The 22,897-nt window shown below is 45.9% G+C and overlaps 1 protein-coding gene across 1 annotated transcript; it reads right to left on the bottom strand.

Annotated features, from left to right (window-relative positions):
• Positions 1 to 15,525: 15,525 nt before the first annotated feature.
• On the bottom strand, positions 15,526 to 22,212 carry LOC104617116 (regucalcin-like). The gene is made up of 6 exons (XM_010282351.1): positions 22,047 to 22,212; positions 21,366 to 21,548; positions 19,712 to 19,927; positions 18,092 to 18,223; positions 17,261 to 17,415; positions 15,526 to 15,988 (listed from the first exon to the last, which is right to left on the bottom strand). Exons 1-6 carry the CDS (start codon positions 22,210 to 22,212, stop codon positions 15,938 to 15,940), a joined length of 903 nt encoding a protein of 300 aa, XP_010280653.1. The 3' UTR covers positions 15,526 to 15,937.
• Positions 22,213 to 22,897: the final 685 nt, after the last annotated feature.

Genomic DNA, 22,897 nt, shown 5'->3' with positions numbered 1-22,897 from the left:
GCAGGAATTTGAACTGCAAACATCATCTGTGGCAGAAAATTTAGGTGCCGGGCTGGTAGCAGCTTTGCTCAGGATGTCAGTTGGGTCAAACACATTGCTACTATTAAAGGCTAAGATCTACAACAGAAAAATGACATATTGAGCAGTTTCCAAAGGGGCCAGATAACCTAAGAAAGTACTTTATCTTTTATAACATTTATTTATTTTATTACAGAGTAACAAAGCACCAGAGTGACCTCCCACACTACCACAGGGCAGTAATTTATAGCATAGTTATTTATAAACTATATATATTACTGCACCTTTTTTTCTATCAATGTGGCCTAAACCCCACCACTTATTGGTGGATTATTTTGCATTGGTACTTGCAGAAAGCTTGTGTCAGGAATGTGGAACTGAAAAGTTGCACAAGATTCACAAGGCCTGCAGCTACTGGGGGAATTCCACTCTTGCACACTCAGGACAGCAGCTCTGCTGGAAGTGTATGTAGAAACTTTCCAGTTAACATTTCCCACCTACAGACCAAGTCTGTATTATGTTTTATTTTGCCAGAACTGATTGATCAATATCCAGATATACAGCATGGCCCACCTTCCCCAAACTTTATACAAACAATATAATAAGTACCCTTCAAGTTGTTATATGGCATTCCTAGTTAGGGGATGTTGCTAGCACTGCTGTGTGCAACATATGGACAGCTGGCCACAAAAGCAGATTTGCCAAGCCTCAAAATACGATGTTAACAAACCACCTTCTATTAAAAGCAGTGGTAAAAAGCCACCCCAATGCACTGGAAGCTCAGCAGCTGTCTGAATGAATGTCACTGCTTGTGTTTGAGGAAGGAGAGACAAGCAGATAAGAGAGGAGCTGCTCTAACAGTGACCAAACCCTACCTGACTGTCGTTTGTTTCCTCCCATGAGTTAATTTTCCACAGCAATTTTCTTCCAGTTGGACTCAAGATGCACAAAGGCTCTTCTAAACACCCTCTGTCCTTTCAGGAAAAAAAAAATCCACTGCATCTTATAAACAAATCAAATCCTACAAAACACTAAAGTCTGAAGACTACCTAGTTTGACAATTGGCTTTTCCATGGATTAGGATGTTCCAGGTTGTCAGGTTTTGCTGTAAAAACAAAGCTGTTTTTTCTTACAATTATATACCTTCATATCTATTTTACCTGCAGTGATCGTGGCAATGGCAATGTGTCAATTCATAGTAATAAAGCAGAGTAAGAAATCTCACTTACAGGAGCATATGAGCACATTTATTACAGCACACATGTTAGAAGTTGCAGGGAGCAAGGACATTTGCAGCAAGCTGAAATGCAAGTTTTTCCTGTTTCCTGGTTACAAATGAAGAACATGATTGCATGCCCACTGCTCACTGTTGCACTTAAGTTTTTTTATATGAATAGCTGTGTTACTGAGATGAGATAATTTCATTCAGTTCATGGGTGTGATGAGAACCATCAGCTACAGATTCAGACATTGCTATTGTCCCAGTTTCAGCCAGGGTAGAGTTAATTTTCTCTATAGAAGCTGATGTGAGGCTGTGTTTTGGATTTGGGATGAGAAACTGTTGGTAAGGTGCTGATGTTTTGGGTTGCTGTTGAGCAGTCAAGGACAGTCCAGCTTCTCGTGCTGGCCTGCCAGCGAGCAGGCTGGGGGTGCCCGGGGAGCTGGGAGGGGACACAGCCAGGACAGCTGACCCAGGCTGGCCAAAGAGATATTCCATACCATATAACGTCATGCTCAGTATATAAAGCTGAGAGGAAGAAGAAGGAAGCGGGGGAGGGACATTGGGAGTGATGGCATCTGTCCTCCCAAGAAAACATTGCGGGAGATGGAGCCCTGCTTCCCTGGAGATGGCTGAACACCTGCCTGCCCATGGGGAGTGGGGAATGAATTCCTTGTTTTGCTCTGCTTGCGTGTGTGGCTTTTGCTTTGCCTGTTAAACTGTCTTTATCTCAACCCACGAGTTTTCTCACTTTTACCCTTCCGATTCTCTCCCTCATCCCCCCGTGGGGGAGTGAGTGAGCGGCTGCGTGGGGCTTAGTTGCCGGCTGGGGCTAAACAACCACAGCTATAAATATATTTGAAGCATTTCCAATCCTGAAATGGTCCTCGGGTCCTCTGATAGAGACAAAACTTTCTATCAGGCTACAGGGTTAGACCCTTAGTTTCAGTCTCTGCTCCATGCTGAAAGGAAACTCATATAAAGCTCAGGGCTCAGCTGGTGGGGAAAGGAGCTTAACACAAACCCAAACAATTGGTGGTTTATAGTAAATAGAATTTGCAACTAGGGGTTTTGGGTTTTGTTTTGGGGAGGGGGTTTTGGTTTTGGTTTTTTATGGAAATGAGATTTATGCAGTTGCCTTATCTTGTACTGTCTTTCTTCCTATTTTCTTACCCCCAGCACTTTTTAAACCACAAGCTGAGTTCAACCAAAATTATATCAGCCATAGCATGAGGTTCTTGAAAAAAGCCTTTCTTTAATGTTTTGATAACCTGATTAACAGATTCGCCCCTTTACTCGGCTCTGGTGAGACCCCACCTGGAGTCCTGCGTCCAGCTCTGGAGCCCTCGGCACAGGAAAGACATGGAGCTGTTGGAGCAGGTCCAGAGGAGGCCACCAAAATGATCAGAGGGATGGAACAGCTCTCCGATGAAGACAGGCTGAGAGAGTTGGGGTTGTTCAGCCTGGAGAAGACTCCAGGGAGACCAACCTTACTGCAGCCTTCCAGTACTTAAAGGGGGCTTATAAGAAAGATGGGGACAGACGATTTAGCAGGGTCTGTAGTGGTAGGACAAGGGGTTAATGGTTTTAAATTAAAAGAGGGCAGATTTAGACTAGATCTAAGGAAGAAATTTTTCACAATGAACGTGATGAAACCCTGGCCCACGTTGCCCAGAGAGGTGGTAGATGCCCCATCCCTGGCAACACTCAAGGTCAGGTTGGATGGGGCTCTGAGCAACCTGATTCAGTTGCAGATGTCCCTGCTCATTGCAAGGGGGTTGGACTAGATGACCTTTAAGGTCCTTTCCAACCCAAACTATTCTGTGATTCTATGAACAGGCCCTTGGGTTTTGGGCCAAATCCAGAGGAGCGGACATTGCTTGTCTCCTGTGGAGGTCACACAGTAGGACCAAGAGGGCAGAAAGTTCAAGAAAGTTTATTTTCTCTTTCTTCCTTCTGCCATAGCGGGAGGGGGCTGATCGCTTTGCAGACAGCTGTACACCATAGGGTGTGCTTGCTGCTGGGACCCTGTCTAGAAAGAGGTCCCAGTGATTCAGCTTTAAACATCTGTCTTATCAGCCTTTACACCTGAGATCCTGCAGTCATCTCCTCGTGTAGTTGTGCTGCAGCACCCAGTGGACCAAGGCCTGAGCATCCCATCCCACCCCAGAGCTACCTGGCTTTGGCAGGACATTGGACTGGAGGCCCCTCCAAGGGCTTTTCCAGCCAGAGCTGCGCTGTGAGCCTGCGGCCACCTTCCAGGCCAGGAGGCAGGACTGGGCAAACAGAATTGGAAGGAGGCTAACACAGTTAAAGCCAAACAGTCCTAGCCTCATGGGACAGACACCTTGCCAGACTAACTTGATTTTTAAATTGGGTTTCTTTTTAGCAGGTGGGGTATATGCAGCCGCTCTATCGTACACCTCTCTCTCCTCCCATCATATCTTCTCTTTCTTCCCAGCAATTTATGAATACAAGCTAACTTCCCTCTAAAGTCAACAGAGATAAAAGCACATCCAGCGTGCCGTTCAGCTAACCCATTTCAGATTGGCTCAGAGACATACTGCTACCAAAGTTTTCCAACTGGTTTCCACCCCCTGGAAGCCCTTCCTAAGCACACCACTAAAGAAAGACTTACGTTACAGGTGCCCTTACTTTTTCAGTGGAATGACCGTGATCTCCAACCTCACTTTTCTTCCTGCTGCTTGTCCTTTTCCTTTTCATTGCAAGGAAACTCTCTCATCTTTCAAAATATCTGCTTTCCTTAGTGCATTGACCAAAGGATGCCTTATACATGTAAGCTTGCTCCTTTCCAAACCTGCTTTCTCCCACTGGATCCTGTGATCTGCAAGGACTATGTCTACAGCTTGGGACACAAAGATACTTCTCAGCTCTGGGGTTGAGGAGTACAACAGGGTTGTGTTCCAGACCCACATCCAGGGGAGATCCAGCCATGCACACAAATCTGTGTGCTTCTCCTTCCTATACAAGGAGCTTGAGCAGGTCCCCTAATTTGGACAACCAGGGGAGAAGAGCCTGCACTTCACGACAGAGGCAGCCAAAGACATTGCAAGATTTTTGCCCGTGATGGGAAGTATGATAAATTTAAAACAGTCACCCATGATGGCTCACACTGGCACGGTAAGGCAGGTAGGGAAACAAGGCATCACGATACCACCATGCTAGAGTGGAGCACAGGCGAGAGCTGGCAGTTGGAGAGCAAGCAGACAGCTGAAAATGAAACATCATTCTGTTGACTTTGCGTTTGCATTTTACCCACCAAGAGGACTACTGGGAAGGGAAAGTGCTGGTGCCATGTTCCTACTACTGCAGCTTGAAAGCAGATTGTGGTATCATTAGTTAAAGCTATGAAATCACCGTAGGGCTGGGCAAAGGAGAAAACAATGGTCCTCAAAGGATAAAAAATTTTCTGAGAACATATCCATAAGGCATCAAAATATGTGAAGCTCACTAACTCTTCACCCAGCAGTCCTGTGCTTCCACATTTTTAAAATGGAAGTGAGCATAAAATCCCCCAAATGATTTCAGGCTTGTGGCTGTTTGTTAGCATGAGGTTGAGAAATGCAAGTCCCTGTGCTCTTGCAGTCTCAACTCCCTTTGCCATGACAGACAGACTTTAGGGGAGGGTAATTCTAGAGGAAATGTAGGATACAGCTGGACCAGAGTATTTATGCATCAGTCTATGTTCCCTTTCACTGCCTTGCATACCAGAGCGTGACTCCCTAGAGCGCCAAGACCAGGGATATGCTTGGGTCAAAATGCTTGTGTACAAGAGGAGAACAGCGTACTTGCAGCTTACCTTTGCTCAGGTGTTAATTACGGGCTTTCTATGCCACCCAGAATCAGTCTCATAGCAAGCATTGGTGGTCAGGATGTGGTTCTTCCCTCAGTTCCTCCCATGTGGGCTTTCTACCAGTGCTTTCAAAAAAGATCCAACTTGTACAACCACTGTTGTGTCCACAAGTGGTACAACAGACAGACAGACAGAGCTGCTATCTTAATGGCATGCAGTAGTGGAACCACCCCGACAGCAGAAGTCCCCAGCTTGCGCAAGGCCTTGGCATGATAATCACGGCTAAGCAGAAGTATTTGCACAATCTCCAGTTATTATTTAATCCAACACCTAGGGCAAAATGTCAGGCCATTGTCTTGCAAAAGTACAGAGTGATGTCAAGAGCAGTAACATTTCTCTACATAAGCTTTCTCGAATCAGACTGAGAAAAACACAAATAAAAACATGACTCACATATTCTGGCAGAGCAGCTGAGTCTCAGCCTTCACTTTGAGCAGCGCATGAGCAGGCATGTCCCTGCATATTACTGTCCCTCTTGTCTTGATTAGGCAAGTTTCCTTCCAAAACAAAAGCTAACAATTTTGCTCACTACATGAGAAACACAGGCTGGAGAGCCTGTTTCTTTCTCCACTCTTCTTTAAAATTTGTCTCCAAAGGCTAGCCCATGGGCAACAGGCACAGCTTCTCTTTGAAATGCGTGCAGACAGAAGTACAAACGAAATATGGATTCATGTATTTTCTGACAGTTACTCAGTAAAGCTAGAAGTCTCTGGGTAGTTTCTTAAATACACACAACACACCCCCACGTTGTGCCTGCAGGTGCCCCGAGGGGAATGGAGAGGAATACAGATGTCTCTTAAATGGAAAAATCCCGAGTATTTAGTCCTTGTATGGGTAGACAGCAAAGGGCTGCCAAAGTTCACATAGTCATCTCCCACTGTCATCCCTCCCTACACACACAGAGTCTTCATTTTCCTGAGGATATTATGCTCTTTATCAGCATTTTGATTGCTTCACCCATCAGATCTTGGCATCACCTGGAGTTTTGGCTGAGGCAAACCTAGCATGCGCCTGGAAGTAGTTCCTGCCGGAGGGTCGGAGCCACACGGCAGAGGCTGTTGTAGAGAGCAACCTCTAGAGGGCACGTCATCCCATCCCAAACTAAAATCAGACAAACTGCAGCCTAGAAATGCCCATTTCTCTCCACCAGGCTCCCTTAATGCTTATGGCAACTATCCCCCCTTGACAAGCCATCTTCAGGAGAGAAGGTCTAATTGGAGCTAATTGGTCCAAGTTGCTTTAGTTGTTGCAGAGAAGAAGTTTGCTGACAGCAGGCCAACACTGCATGAACAGTCATGGCTGACAGTTTATCCCCCCTTGACAAGCCATCTTCAGGAGAGAAGGTCTAATTGGAGCTAATTGGTCCAAGTTGCTTTAGGGTGTTGCAGAGAAGAAGTTTGCTGACAGCACGCCAACACTGCATGAACAGTCATGACTGACAGTTCACGTTGGATAAACATCCCACGAGGTGATATGACAGTACAACACACGCTGGAGTCAGGCATGGGCACGCAGTTCGCCATTAGCCAGAGCATCTGACAGAGATGTTGTGCATGCTTTTTCCTTACAGCCTGCCTTCATGGCAGCCACAGAGGGAGAGACAGCCAATACCTGGTCCATCACAGAGCCTGCTGGTACAAGAGAAACCACCCAGCTTTCTTTGTCACATTTAAAACATCTAACTGAGGGTTTTTTTTTCAGGAAACTGGCACTGCATGTCGTTATGCCCAACAACTGTGAATTGGTTGAAGAATCCCGTTGTTAGATTTACTGTGGCATCAGAATATGGCTTCATCATGAACCAATTCTGCCTCAAGTCTTGTCTCAGATGTATCATCTATTTTCAAGAGTATAAAATTCAGCATTTAAAAGGAGTTTCGGTAAGAAAGGGTGATGCCAACAGAGGTCAGTGCATCACCATAACTCAGTCTCTCTCAATCTCATCTGGTAAAAGTAGGTCACCTTGTAGATCACGATTTTTTTAAAGTGATTTAAAACATATTTGCAAGTAACAGCTTTTAAGAGGAATCATCCTAGTCATTAGCCCATCCAAAGAATAATAATAGGAGAAGAAAGAACAACAAAACTCCCTATTTTTAAAGGAAAAGAAAGAACTTTAGTGAACCTAGCATTTTTTGACATTTCTTCTTCCTCCACACCTCAACTTCACACAAATTTTTAAAGCAGATGCTAAAAATAAATGAGGAGTTTGTGAGATCACCCTATGTAGTTTTAATTGCTTAGAAAGGTCACTAACGTGACAGGAAAATGACCCTATGAACTACAGCTCACCTTAGGACATTGTCTTTGCATCAACAAGCAACTGTACATGGGAATGTGCAGTTGAAATGCATAAAGCCATTTGTTAAAGTAAAGAGGAGGTTTTTACTTTCTGCCCTCCTGAGAAATCCCTAGTGTCAGACTGTAGAAAATAGCAACTCTTTCTCTGCCCCTTAAGGAAAATCAAGAGCAAATTCCTAGGACAGCCACCTCAAAACCGCCCCTGGCAGGTTCGGTGCCTGCATGCTGAGCAGAGATCACCTACACTGAAGAAGTGGTAAGGACACACTTAGAGCTGACTCATGTCACTCCCACTCACTCTTGTGAAAGTGGGTGCAAACAGACCTCATTGGCATCGGCAGTGAGTGGGAGGAGGATGGAGCAACAGCAGCAGCAACCAGAGGAGGAAAGACGGAGTCTGCAGGGCTTGCTATCGGCTTTTCTGGGCATTAATTTTTGCATTCCCTTCTCTCAGCAGTTACTCCCACTGGTTCCCATTACCAACCCCTACTGTAGTCCCCGCGTCGCCAAAACCCACCACGTCTTAGTGGAGTAGGAGGCAGCAGATGAGGCTTTGCTGAGGATCTCCAAATCTGCTAAAGATTTCTTAAGCAATCATCTTCTTTGTGCCTCAGTTACCCAAGAGCAGAGATGATAGTGCTGATCTCTCTCCAGCTCTTCCAGGCAGACTGTCTTTGTCTGTCTGTACCAAGTTTTCCCTAGCAGCGTACCAACTGTCCTTGGCGTCCTTTATACCCTGCTCTCATACAATCAGTATAATGAACATCACATGCTGCAGAGAGGGTTATTAATCACAAAAAATTAGGCTCCTGTCAAACGAGGGGAAACAAATTGAGTAATGCCAGACTCCGACATCCCTTAACTGAGAGGACTCCTGTGCCAACCTACATAAAACCTCCTCTTGGGAACAGAGCTTACAGAAGACCTCTAAGCACTGGGAAGGTAGAAAGACTGCTGAGGCCGCATCTCGAATGCTGTGTTCAGTTTTGGGCCCCCCACTACAAGAAGGATGTTGAGGTGCTGGAGTGTGTCCAGAGAAGGGCAATGAAGCTGGTGAGGGGTCTGGAGCACAAGTCTTATGGGGAGCGGCTGAGGGAACTGGGGTTGTTCAATCTGGAGAAGAGGAGGCTGAGGGGAGACCTGATCACTCTCTACAACAACCTGAAAGGGGTTGTGGCGATGTGGGTGTCGGTCTCTTTTCTGAAGTAGCAAGTGATAGGATGAGAGGAAATGGCCTTGAGTTGCACCAGGAGGTGTTCAGACTGAATATTAGGAAAAATGTCTTCACCGAGAGGGTTGTCAATCATTGGAACAGGCTGCTCAGGGAACTGGTTGAGTCACCATCCCTGGAGGTATTTAAAAATGTAAATGTTTTTTTAGGGACATGGTTTAGTGGGAGTTGGCAGTGTTAGGTTTACGGTTGGACTTGATGATCTCAAAGATCTTTTCCAACTTAAATGATTCTATGATTCTATGAGCACTGTCACTCTTCAGCCTCACTGCTCACAGGCACAAGCCTGCACCATCACTCAGTGATGTCCCAGGTAACTTTATTTTTGTGATCTATGCCACCTACCTTTTGCGAGGGGAGTCCAGGTCACCAGAACATTAAGGTGGGATTCAGCTCATCCAACTCCACAGATATCCGCACCGTAGATGTCTACGGGTGTCTGCGCAACCCAGCTAAGACTCCTTTTGCAATCAAAGGGAGTAAATAATTAAAAAGTACAATTCACTAGCCTCAAGTAGACATCTAAAATCAGTCTGCTGAGTTACACCCTAGAGCTGCCTGTTTCTCTCCTCTACAAAGTGAAGAATGTGTTGGTTTCAAAGCAATAACCTTTCATCAAAGAGCACAGACAAGTTGTCTGGAGGAGGGGAGAGCGCCCTGGACCAGGTGGGAGCCTGGCAGAGTGGACAAGTAGACACAGCTGTGGCCAGTCATCCCAGGAGCACTGTCTGCAGAGTATTTAGTGATCCCACACTGGGAGACACAGTTCCATATCCCAAATTGTGCCAGGCCAGCAAAAGTACAACCTTCCCCAAGCCAAGATAGCACAGTCAAGTTTGTCCGTAGAACTCTATTTTTTTTTGTTGACAGAAGGAGTAATTTATGCTGAATCACTCAAAAAAACCCCACTGTCCCCAAAAACATTCATGCTACAATATCATCTGAAGCTAATCTTCATGTTTTTCACTCCTTTTCTCCACAGAAATATTCCAGGTCATCTGGAGCTTCCATCCTTGGTTTGTAGCTCCTAAGAGAAAGGGAATACCTGCTTGAGCCTTTCTGTACATGCGTTGAAAAGATTATTTTATGTCATATTTCCAGTGATTGTGGCTGTACTGGCTTTCCTGTGTTCCCATCACATAAGCAAGTCCAAGGTGCACCAAAGAGGCATGTGCAAGTGCAGGGGCAGGAGAGGGTAGAAAGAAGGATGAAGGAAGATCCAGGTACAGGCACAAAGTATGGCATAAGGCACGACTGGACAAAATTAATCTGCCCTTTCCCTGCCACACAGCATCTGCAAGGCATTCAGGAGATGATAGTTCAAAACCCACCCATAAGCCTTTACAGATGGGGAAGAGCAGGAGGATGAAGGCCACCAATCAGGCTTTCTTGCAGGAACTGGTAGTGCCTGCAACACGGAAAGCTTCTGGGTCCATATACACCCTCATTTTCCTAGAACAAAATTCTTAGACCGCAGAATGCTTCCCAAGATGCCCAGCATTCCAAAACAGAAACCAGCCCAGCACTTCATAATACAGGCAAGGCTCCCCTTAACTGCTCCAGACCAACCTCACACTCCTTGTCTTTCTTGTGGCCTGCCTGTTACTTCTCCAAACTCTTAATGTGTCCATATCACCCCAATGGTGTTGACATGGGAATAACTCCGTCATCTTCCATAGTCCCACACTCTGCACTGACACTCCTCACCATGTTAGATACAAATGGGTCCATTGCGGACCAGCCCAGCTGCTTGGGTCTGAGGTGATTTAAAAAAAGAGGGAAGTTCTTTGCAAAGAGTATTGAGAGAGGGCAGTTCAGCTTTTCCCCCACCACCCTCTCCCATTTGGATACAAGAAACTATCAGCATGCAATGAAAGCCCTGCAGAGGATGGAACAAGCATGTTCAGTTTCATCCGAGTCCTAAATATCCCTCCAGTTACAATTTTTCTAGTTCAAGCTTTAACTCCAAATTATGGAGCACACCTTTCTGTCACTTGCCTTTTCCCACATCTGCCAGCAACATGTCCTTCCCCTCTCTGTGCCTTCACATTTCTCTTCATCATCACCTCAGCTTCCATGTTAAGTCTCACCTCTGATAGCTTTCCCTTCCCTTCATCTTAAAATCTTTCCAGTATATCAATGCAGTGATATCAACTGTTTCCAGAAGGTACCACCCTCTTGACAGGGTATTTACCCATATCTTCTCTTCCTTAACGTGACTTGGGTACTGCTAAACACAGAGTTGAACAATTTCTTCTTTAAGAAGACAGCAGCTGAATGAGGATGAGGGTCTTACACCTCCTCAGCGGTTATCGCTGCTTGCATTTACAGCTCAGGTGAGACTTGTTTTGGTGCAGGGGGACAACCTGACATCAACACCAAGTGTTTATTAGGCTTCCAGGTTGTCAATACTGCATCACAAAGCACAAGCTCAATAAACCGGTACTTTAAGCAGTTCAAGCAATCTACAATCCTAGACGAAATAAATTAATCTACAGCTATTTCTGCCCTTCAGCTGTTCTTTATAGGCCACCCAGTTCCCACTCATACACCTCCTAAGGAGGTGCCTTTTGCTCCTGCAGCCGTTTTCCCTGTCAGGCCCTTCCGCTCACAAAAGTCACCCCGCAGGTCATCCAGTAGTCTTGTTAATAGTTTGTAGGGTGAGTAGCTTCTCATTTTCCAAGAATGTTTTCATGGGGATAGAGGGTCAAAGTTCAATGTCTGTCCTTTTTAAGGATTATTACCCTCTGAAATCTCAATCCACATTGACACAGATATCAGCAAGAAGGTAGCAAAGATCCAGATTCAAAGTTAGGTTTGTGAGTTTGACACTGATGTGAATATGAAACACGATAGGGTCAAGGTAAAATAAACAAACTATGCAAAGCGAGGTCATTTCAGCAGGGCAGCTACGTCTTTGTTCTGCCAGGGACCTATTTACCCACGGTAAGTAGCACTTGTGAACTTTAAATAAAAAGTCAACTACTTTGTGTCTGGCCCCTCTCTCATTAGCAGAGACCATCTTTACAGTTTCTCTTTAAGACAAAGAAGATAATCAGAACAAGAAATATATAAACAAAAATTGCTAGAAAGATGATTGTGTCTCCTTATCCAGGATCAAGAAATATTTTTACATCTTCTTTCCCGCCCGCTGTCCTAGGCACAACAATGAAAGCTGGTGGAACAAAATCTACATCCCTGTATTTGCCAGTTCCAGACCTGTGGCAGCATGTGGGCACAGCAGCAATGCCAGCACAGCTCTGATGTTTAACCAGCTTCATTCACTTCGTAGCTGCACTTATGAATATTTGGAGACCCTCGGTTTAGGTGTAATAGGTTTTCTCAGAGACATGTTTTTTTGGGAAGGCAAGAAAAGGCAGTCAGGTTGTCCCACAAGGGCTAGAAAACACAAGGACCAAAATCTACCCAGCTGAAAGCCTATTCCCAACACACACAAAAGTATGCAAGAGAAGTAAGATTTATCCAGCCTGGTATAGTTAAAATATAAATTAAGCATGGTAAATACTTAGAAAAGCTTATAAAGGCAGGACGTAGAGAGCAATCCCTTACAAGGGAGGCCAGCTCCCATCAGTCACTGCTATCTTGTTGACAAGCTGTGTGCTACGTTCTGCCTGTGACCCGTGCTGGGGATATACCCTGTCAGCAGGTCACCCCTGGGCAGGCAGCATCCTCCCTGCCACCACGTGGGGCTGACCCACAGCAATCCAAGTACTCAGTCACCCAGTAACCGCCTCAGCGTGTATCCTCACCAAGGACTACAGACACCGTATTGTTCCCCACAGGCACAAAGGGAATTAACCCCGTCCCACACCCCCTTCTTCATGCCTTTGTCCTGCTTAAGGCCAAGGGCCTTTGCCTTGCTTTGATTAACGAGGCTGGAGAATAGTCCCACCATGGTTTTCAATCAACACTTTTCTTAGGAAGCAAAATCACAAAACACTAAGTTCTGAAATCTGAAGAGAAGTGAAGTAGTGAGCCTTTGGGCAGCAGAGAGAAATTAATCTTCAAATCCTTCTTCAGTTTGGGAAGCTGTGCTACAATGAGAGAGATCCCAAAGCACTCGGACCTTGGAGTCTGAGAGCAGCAGACACAGTGTCTCCCTTTAGAGATTGGGGAAGGAATGGCTGGAGAATTACAAACCAGTGAGCCTGCATGCCTGGGGAAGATCTAGAAAAAAATTATGAGCATATTAAGGATTTCTCAAGAGCAAATTGTTTCAAAATGATCTGCTTTCCTTTTCTGGCAGAGTAAATAGCCTAGTGGGTAGGCAATTTTGTAAATAATTGGGTCTTTTTAATTAAATAAGGTATCTGCACACACTTCCTACCTTTTTTTTTTAATTAAAGGTTAGGACATTTGACTTGCCTCCAAACATCCTGCCTTCACATTCCTCTCCATACTGGGTAGACAGGAAATCCTGCATAATTGTCAATGTTCCTCATACCTCTTTGGCATTGACATGGTGCCAGAGGGCATTTAACACCTTTGCTCTAAGAACCCCCAGCAGATTAATTACTATTGGAATTATGACCAGGGAAATAAACAACAGCAGAGTTGTTGAGCAAACATTAGAATGACCTGAACGTTCTATTTCTCAAACAAGTTGTCTTTGTGCAGTTCTATGGACTTACCTCCCTGGTTCCTGGGCAAGGTAGGACTGAAGCAGAGCAATGAGCCAAGAGCCTCTAACCTGTTTTACCGATTATCAGGTCAAGTAGCACAGGAGCAAAATGCTTGATAATGACCTAAATTAATCATGTAAATAAGTGTCCAAAAAGTACCTCACATGGGTTTTACAGTAGACTTCAGCTAACTGCATCGAAACAATACACTTTGGAAAACCTGTTCAATGGCCAAGTATATTCAATAGTGCTTAGTGAGTAAAGTTCCTTTCTTTGCACCTTGGATCTCAAATTTCTTTCTGCACTGTGGTCCAGTTCAACTGGATAGGCCAAATATACCACCTACTTCCCCCATGTCACATCCCCCTTTGAAATGGGTAGGATATTGCCCTGGGACACATGGCTTGACCTGTCCTCCACCTGATCAGAGCGCAGAACCAGATCTCCTGCTTGTCGACAGGCCAGAAGGCTACCACATCAGAGAGTTGGTCATTACTGGTATTTTAAAAGGAAGAAATCAACCCAGTTTTGTTCTTTCAAAAGTGCTAGGAGGGACCCCTTGCCGGGAGAGGCGTGCTGGTTCTGAAGAAAACAGCTAGTCCTAGGGGCAATCTGCATACACCCCCAGGGAAACTGTGTTTAACATTTCTGAATGGCTAACCACAGTTTTCTGCTCCTCCATGCATGGGTTATTGTGGGAGATTATCCTCATGAGGCATCGAGTATTTACTCCCTTCTCATAGTGTCTGAGAGCTAACTCAAGGCTTTGAATAGCAGTGGTAGAAAGGCCAAATGCCTCAGAGAAAGAAACTGAAACATCTGGTCTGGTAAATGATGAGTATTATTGACTTTCTGTAACATCACAAAGTGTCAGCATTAAGGATCTGAAAACGTATTATGTGCTGCGTATCTTTCCAGGCAGTAAAAAGGTAGCAAATTCAATGCAAAGGCTAGATTTCACTGGAAATCTACAGGTCTTAAGCATTCTCAGAGAATGAAAGGATCACAATGGTTTGGTGAATCCAGCACAGCGTTGGCTCATTATTTAAATAGCCCCTAAAAATTCACCTTGACATTGTGCTTTCTGCACCACTGTGGTATAATCAGCTCCTGCTCACTGGGAAAAGAACTGAAGGTCATGGAATTGTAGGAGGCAAGGATAATCTTGTCGGTGCCCAGGTTTGCCCAAAGCCAGGAAACATTGAGAGACCCCCTCCACAGCACTCTGTTTTTACACAGGCTCATCTGCTAGCATTTTCTGAAGTGCATTTCACTTACATGCAAGATGCTGGCCTGTCTGCAGACCACGCGGTAGAAGCAGTGGGAAGAGGTGAGCAACTTCTCCACTTCCATTGCTCACCCATTCAGCCTGACCAAGTTGGGAACAGGACCTGGCTCACTGCAGGTGTGCTGAGGCTTTTGGGGAAACCCCGAATTCAAGAGTCAGCTTTGGTGTAGTCATTGATGTGGGAGAAAACCCTGCACAGTTTGGGCAAAGGGAGAAATGTGGAAAGGCCAGATTCACCTCCCAGAGAAGAAAGAGGAGGTGAGGGTAATGCCACAAGAAACCTGGGCAGATATATACAGCACTGATGGCAGGGACAAGGACTTCAAACTCAATACTGAGCAATATGGACCACAAAGAGACAGAAGAAAGCTGACAAAAAGTGAGATTACTCTAAGCAGAGAGAGACACTCAGAGGAAAGAGGAGAGGAGAGGAGAGGAGAGGAGAGGAGAGGAGAGGAGAGGAGAATCTAAAGGGAAAAGGGAAAAAGGAGGAGAATACTTGAAGTAGGAGAGGAAGAGCATTATAAGAAGGGGAATAAGGAGGTGAAGTCATGCATGCATTAAGAGGATATGTAAAGCAAAAGGAAGTCCATGCATATGGGTGCAGATATGACCCCTGGCAGGACAACTCTACAGAGCATCAGTTTTGGGTATCACAGGCCATCCTGGTAGCCCACAGCCTGTTTGTACCCTGACTGTGTGTGGTCACTCAGCATTTTCATGGTAAAATCTGAATGCAGAAAAAAAAAATCCATAGCATATTTTAAATATGGTTGCATAGTTTATTTTCAGCAGCGTAAATGGTGTCCTAAAGACAAGACAGAAGAATTCATAACAAGGCAAATGGAAACAGGCTAGCAAGGATGCAAAAATGGAGTCTGGATACTACAAATAGATCTGATCACCAAGAAAACAGCTCAGGGGGAGTCCCACAGTAGAGGAGCAGTCCAGTTCAAATCATCACTCTTAAAATGTTTACTAAAATCTGCCATATCATTGCTGGTACATCACTGTAACATGAAAAGACAAATCAGGAATCAGATTCTGCTTCAGGAACCACACAGACTTGAAAATCCAGAGCTGGTCATCAGAAAGTTCAACAAAACTAAGCTCGAGCTTGAAGAGGTTTTTGGAAAGTTACAAAAGCTATGAAGGTGTAACACAGATTAACTTTACCTCTCTAACATTTTGCATCAAGCCACAAGACCACAGAAGAAGGAATATCTTCAATTCCAGACAGATACGCTCTCAAATGTGGGTTTAGAAATCCTCACACAGACAAAGTCTGTATTTCATTGGGCTTCTTCTTGTCAGAGTTACTAAGAGATGCAAGCATTTCTTCTTCGTTACTTATCGTCATTGTTCAAGCAGCAAAGAAATGCTGAGGGATCCCTTTCACACCCAGGCCTGTTATCTGTTTAATAAATAAATAAATAAAAGGAAAAAGATAAATCCCCAGTTGAGTACAACGGAAACGCTGCAACATTTTACAACAAATGTCATAGCAACCTGCCCCTACGTGGAGGATCCCCAGCTTCAAGAGGAGCCCAAGAAGAGTCATTACATGGAGCTCGTTAGAACATTTTAACATGAGATTCTTTAAGATTATCAGGCATCACTCAATACTTTTGCTAATTTACACATTATCTGTGGCCCTTACCTCCATATTAACCAAACAAGTCTTAGTAACTTTTAATGCGCTTTGGCCATGTAAGATAAATGGGAGTTTGGAAAATACCGATTCTCTTCTAGAACTGGAGAACTGAGGAACAGAGGTAAAAAAGGCAAGGCTCATAATGACCTTTTGGTATTTAATTTTTCTGTGGGATCCTAAACTCCACTGCTTGAGAAATGTGTCTGTTCTCGGCCATGGGAAATCTGTTCCAAGAACTGCTTTCAACTAGAAGGTCCCAGATCCCAGATTAGATCCCCATCCCTCCTGGAACATGTCTTCATCCCATTGCCAGACTGATAATATGGTTCAGTTTTTATCATTTTCCCTCACTTATAACCCTTCCCTTTCGTGCTGTGGTCAGCTTTCAGGGAATGATGGTAATTGCTGATTAAGAACTGCATTTTATTCTCCTGATGTACTTTTTGCTAATAGACTGAAAAATGAAGAGAGAAACAAGTTTTGGATTCAAGAGACCAGGACAAAAATGTGGATTATTAGATTCTTAGAATGTAGCAATCACTTTTAACAGACTAAAAAAAAATCCCCAACATTTTGGGATTGGGATGCAAAGCTTTGCCCTGGTGAATTGAAGCATTTAATTTTTAAAGGAGCAATCTGCATTGTAAATATTTAGATACCCTGGCACAATTAAGAAATTAGAATTGAGGGAGTGACATTTCCAAAACTAATGAAAGTATAGTAAGATACTATAGCAAGATGCAATTCCTTACAGTGTGTCACAGAATACGCCATACAGGGCAGACCCAGATCCACTGACTGGATACCAGCTTTGGCTAACCAACGTATCCACACTATTACTAGCAGTTTCTCCAAGTCTTCCTTCTAGATGCATGAGCAGCTGTGCAAAAGCAGCTGTGCCCGGCCAGGGAACAAGCAACACGTGTGGACCGGCACATCAGGCGTGCTGGAGGAGCGAGGGCAGCCGGGGGCATCTCACGGCGCGCAAGGGTTGGCAGGTCTGATGTACAGAAAGAAAGAAAGTCTGCTCACCTTGAAAATCTCTCCTGCGTGAGGTTCCTTGGCTAAGGTGGCCTCGTCCAGTCCATCATACGCAGAAGTCACATACATTTCGCAGTAGTCTTTTCCACCAAAGCAGCAAGAGGTGATCCTCGGAGTAGGCAGCCTCACAGTTTGGATTCGTTTTCCTAGGAAAAATGTGCAATTGTTTCCTATTGTCCATTGTCTAGGAAGCATGTAAATACGAATGTACTGTTAGTGCACATGGCACAGATGTGGCGTTTATTCAGAAGGCATCTCCCCTTCAGAGGGAGGCCATATCCTAAAGGATGGTTTGTGGGGAAATCACATTCTTTCATCTGCCTCATCTATTTTTCAGCATCTCTCCTCTATCTGTGAGGCTTCGTCTCCTTTTCTCAAAATGAAGCAATGCCGTATGAGAAGCCAGGAAGGGCGGAGACACCTGGCCTGGGATGGCTGTCGTTCCCTAACAGCATTTCCCAGTTAAACATTTCAACGCTGAGGATTTTTTTCTTTTTCAATTGCAGGTTTACAACATTTCTCACGATAGATGTGCAGTCCTTTTAGTATTTTTTTTTTAGTGGCATTATTAAGAAGTGGCTGTGCCGCATCAGCAGACCGCAGGCGCAGGGGTACCCGACGTTGGGAGGCAGCACGGGGAGCTGCGCTCTCCACGTGACCGGGGCCTGGACCGGCGATGCTCATGGCAACCCATGGGGCAGAAATGGGCAATAAATGACACCTCCTTATCTCACCTTCAAACCATTCCTCCTGGCTGCCTTTCCTCTCGTGTTCGCGGCACGCAGGTGACACTCAACATGCACGTGCTGCTGGAGGCCTTACCTGTCTCTGGGTCTATACGAATGACTCTCCCGGCATCGATACAGGCCACCCAGAGCTTCCCTTCCGCGTCAATGCACATCCCGTCGGGCATTTGCTCCTCCTTTTCGAGATGGTACAAAAGCGTGGGGCAGGCTGCCGGGAGAGTTACAAAGCCGGTGTTACATGGGCTGGTACCAGCCCTGTGTCAGATCCCAGTCTAACGTCTTCCACGCTCTTGCAAGCGGGCAGGTTCGTTTTCTGCGAGGAAGACGTACTGCAAAGGGTCTATCACGTAGGCATTTCGCAGGTGTGTCAAAAGCCTAACTTAGCCTGGCAGAAACAGGCCCCCAGTAAAGCCATCGCGGTTTGCGATTGCACTGAATGAGGGCTCCTATTATTTTCCCAAGGGAAGAGAACAAAATGCCCCCGTCCCTCTCGTTAACCCACTAGCTGCCCGCCACACCATGACTGCTGCAAGGGCAATAACTTTTCCTGGGCTTTCACTGCTCCTGGCAGCCTGGATGTCGTTTTATGAGCTATACATCACATAAATAATGACTTGGGTTTAAACATTGGTGATAAGAAATCTCTGCCAGCTAAAGATCAAAAACTTTACTTTTTAATGGCCAACCAAGCTACCAGTTTTGATTAAGCCTGGACACCAACCACGAGCGGTCTAGGCTGCAGTGCTGATGGGTTGGTGGGCATGTGTGTGGTCCATGGAGCAGTGCTCATGGGCAGCGGTCTGCCTGCTCTGACCCACTGCTTTATGGCCACTACACCACCCAAAAATAGACAGTCACCAGCATAGAGCCAAGGCTAGGAAGCTCAAACTCATTACATTTTTGTATTTGGGGGGGAAAAAATGTTGCATAAATATTCTTTAGAAATCTTATAAACTAAAATCTGTAGATTTTCGCAGCAAAATGAAATCTGAGTGAATGTAATTATTTTGTACGATTTTTCACCCATGGTTACATAAAGTCCACACTCAGAGTACAAAGGCAGTTCCTCCATTTAAATTCCCATGGAGTATAACAGGTTGCTACAGCACAAAAATATTTCACATAGTTTTGAAATGAGGTTACATCCATTTTGCTTGCACTTAAATTTTCCTTTTTGCAGATACAATAAAAAATGTTTGTCCAGAAAATTAATTTAAGTGAAATTTGCCAAACATCTGAACACAATTTTAATTTCAGAATTGTGAAACTTCAGTCACAATCATAACTTGATTCTTTAAATAAGTTTCTGTGATATACAAACATGCACATTCTGTATTATTTATGGACCTAGTACAATTGAAGTATTCCAGCAGATGGCACTCAAGAATAAATAGCATCCTATAAGCTAGTTCTCCCTCTGCTGTATAAACGGTTTCTTCCTTGAAACTCCTTGAGCGGGTCTAAATATGAGCCGTCTATCCAGATGAAAGTAAGTCAAAGGATTGTCAAAAGTTTGTTCATCAAATACACCAGCTGTGTAACTAAATTTGAGAAAAATCACAGTGAGCCTGCTGACAAGCTGTAACCAGAAGATATGAGATCTGTCAAATAAACCACTGCACCTTACATGCCCAGGTCTTGTTGCAGAAAGAGTAATAGTGTTACTTGTCCCCGAATTTAGAAAAGCCATGTGTACCGATCTTTCCAGTGTGCACATCATAGCTGAAGGCATGCACAGCATACGCCAGGCTGTCGATGTGATAGAAGGTCCTGTGGTCCAGGGACCAGTCCAGACCATTGGAGATGTCCACCTTGTCTAACTGCTTTATTACGGAATGGTCGGGGAAAAGGGTATAGAGAGCGCCTTGCCGCCTCGCTCGGACCCCCGGTGCCGTCTCTTCAGCCATCGTACCTGAAAGGGAAATAGGAGCGCTGGCTAGAAAGTAGAAGCTTGTTCCTCATGCTAGATCAAAAACCTCCTCTAGGTGTTACTATGAGGTCCTAGGGAGAAAGGAGCTAACCAGGTCCCATCAGACTGATGAGAAGGGGGAAAAGGAGCAGGTCAGGAGCAGCTGCCTCCCACAGAGGTGATCCTGGCCAACAGAAGGATGAGTTTCTGCGTTGTCATGAGGTTTAAGCTGTAGACCCCAAAGACCCAAAGGAGCACCACAACACGCCAGGAGCTGAGGTTTTGCTCACAGCAAGAGACAGGATGCAGGCAAGCATTGTGTGCTCTTTCTGTTGCTGCTCTTTGTAGGCTACTTTCGTCATTTAAATGGATTGTGACCTTAAAATACAGGTGCTGTAAATCACGGTTGTCATAGAAGCAAGTGGAGAACACCACAGAAGTGAGACTTTTTCTTAACGAATATATGCCTCAGTGTTATGCTCATTATTTACTTTCTGATTCCCTCTTCTCCAGAAAGGAGAGCGCTCCGCAGCGGCCAGACGGGAAGCACTCAAGGCGGGTATTTATGCCTTCTTTTAACTGTGACAGACTCTCTGTTGGCCTCCCATTTTAGAAGACCTCATGGGGTTTTTTTACAATGCTTGGCCAAAACCCCTGTTGAAATCATTGATTCACCAGGCACAGCTGGGAATGGGTGCGCAAAGCAGGTTTTTCTCTCTTATTCTTGCCCTTAACTCCGGTGACACGTCAGCCCTCGAGCATAACCATGAGTCAAACGAATTTCCTGATTTTTGGCAAATCTGAAGTAAGAAGGAAAGGCTGGCTGGCAAAACAAATACAGAACCGTTTTCACTCCCATCAGTCACTCTCTGCTTCCAGCGTGGATTGCTATGCTTGGCTTATCATTTGCACGGGAGGAGAAAAAGCATGGGGGCATCCTGGCTGCATTGCAACCGGTGGCAAAAGCCCCTCTTGCCTTCATGAGGCTGAGGACCTCTCCCCACATCCCTGTTTCCCACGGGCTAAGCGGAGGAGGCTGTATGTGGAGGGTGCAAGCCACAGCTCATCTTCTGCTGTAGGAGCTGCATCCTCCTCTACACCTCCAGAAACCTTCCCACCTGCATGAGCCCTTCACCAGCTTTTCACCTCCCACGGAGGCAGATGTTTGAAAAACACCCTCCACCAAGTAGAAAGGGAGCCTTCCTGCCGGACAGCCGTTGGCAACAGCCTCTGTCCTCATTTAGGTCAGAGGATGTGTGGTCCCTTGTCCTCCACTGGGCAGTAACCAAGCAGAGCGTTCACAAGACAGCTCATGCTCGTGACGGTGATTTTTGTGGGGAACTCAACAGAGGAATCGAGACCATCGAATGAAATGCACTATAAAAAATACACTATAATTAGTTCCTCTTTGCTCCAGGGGAAATTTCTGCCAGGAACTTACCAGCAAAAAACCTCCCCTTTGGATCCACTTTCCCATCATTGAACCTGTTGTTTGGTTTATCCTGCTCGACCTCGAGGATGGTGGTGACCTCCTGGGTGTCCCAGTCCAGGAAGGCAAACCTGGTCCCCAGGGCGATGACGTAGCCCCCGCACTGCCGCAGTGCCACCGAGCCAACGCGAGCATCTGTGAGCGAGAGGACATGGGAGATGGCGGGTGGCTCCTGGGCCATCAGTCAGCCCTACCCCTCCCCACCTAACTGAGGGCATCTGGGCTTGACTGGGACATCCCTGACCTGGGAAAGGCTGAGCTGATGCTAAGATCCCTCTCCCCTGGGATTGCTAGCACATCTCACTGGCTCTAAGTTCCCCAGATCTTTCCACCTTCTGGGCAGACACAGCCATTAGGACTGTACCTTTTCCTCTGCAGGTCCCAAATGAAACGTGCCTTCCCATTTGGGCTTAGCAAGGGCAACATGCGCATGGCCCACCACACCTGAGCACAATCCCCTCTGCTCGGCTGGCTCAGGCCACACCATGCTCAGCAACACGTTGTGGGAGGACAGGGTGTGTAGCCCCATGGAAAGCAAGGGAGACCACCATGCTACGGGACTCCCACCGGGAGGGATGGGCAGGGGCAGACAGGGAAGACTCCCAGGATGAAGGGGTGAGTATGGACTCTTACCCACGGACACGCTTTGCACCTCGTTGGTGAGTGGGCTCCAGCGGCAAACTTTCTGTGAGTTAATGTCTACATAGACGAGTGCGTTCTCCCTTTCTTCCCAGACCGGGCACTCTCCTACCCTGTTCTTCTCCTTCACAACGGATTCGATTTTGATAGAGGAGGACATGATCTGAGGGGAAGAGAGCTGATAACGGATTTAATGAAAAGCTCTCATTGTGTGGATTTTTCATGCCTACAATGCTTAAAAGCAGAGTTTGTAAATGGCAAAACCCTCCAAATCCCACATGACAAGCTAATTTAGGAGGTTCCTGTGACATTGCCGTGGCCTCATGGCTGGAACTGAGCTCAAGGCGCCAAGGCTTCTCCCTAGGTGAGACAAGGCAAACCTCCTAGGTGAGAGGCTTCAACCCAGAGCTGCCTATGAGGCACCTGCCTCCAGGCAGGGAGTGCTGGGGACATGGCCCGGAGCTGGGACCACGCTGCTGGCTGGGGATCAGTGATCCCAAGGTTCTCCCAGACCATGGGGAGGGACCGGTGGGCAGCAGCACCGATGAGTCAGGAGCCTTTTTGTGGAAAAGCGAGGCTCTGCCTTATTAACGCAGATGCACTGACTTGCTCCGTAGGAAGACATACACACGCCCATAATACCAACTGCAATTTGCCACCGAGGCCACTGCGGTGGCCTGTTCCCACACCGAGTCAGTGCGAATATGCAAACACGGGGGAAGGCTCCTGCCTTTGAAATCCTGCTGCTTTGTTTTCCCTCCAAGCATCTCATCTTCGTCGGCCCCCTCACCACCCCAGCCACGGCTCCAACCCCTGCCACAGGCCCCGGCTTTCACCCTGTGCCC

The sequence above is a fragment of the Phaethon lepturus genome, unplaced genomic scaffold (assembly GCF_000687285.1).
Source record: "Phaethon lepturus isolate BGI_N335 unplaced genomic scaffold, ASM68728v1 scaffold12792, whole genome shotgun sequence".
Classification (NCBI taxonomy): domain Eukaryota; kingdom Metazoa; phylum Chordata; class Aves; order Phaethontiformes; family Phaethontidae; genus Phaethon; species Phaethon lepturus.
This window is presented reverse-complemented; position numbering and strand designations above follow the sequence as displayed.

Excerpts from the sequence above, each read along its gene's own strand:
- LOC104617116 (XM_010282351.1), bottom strand. The coding sequence starts at position 22,212 with ATGTCCTCCTCTATCAAAATCGAATCCGTTGTGAAGGAGAAGAACAGG. Across the intron at positions 18,224-19,711 it reads TGTGCACACTGGAAAGATCG|CCTGCCCCACGCTTTTGTAC; the intron begins GTACACATGGCT and ends CTCTCCCGGCAG. Across the intron at positions 15,989-17,260 it reads ACGCAGGAGAGATTTTCAAG|ATAACAGGCCTGGGTGTGAA; the intron begins GTGAGCAGACTT and ends TTTATTAAACAG.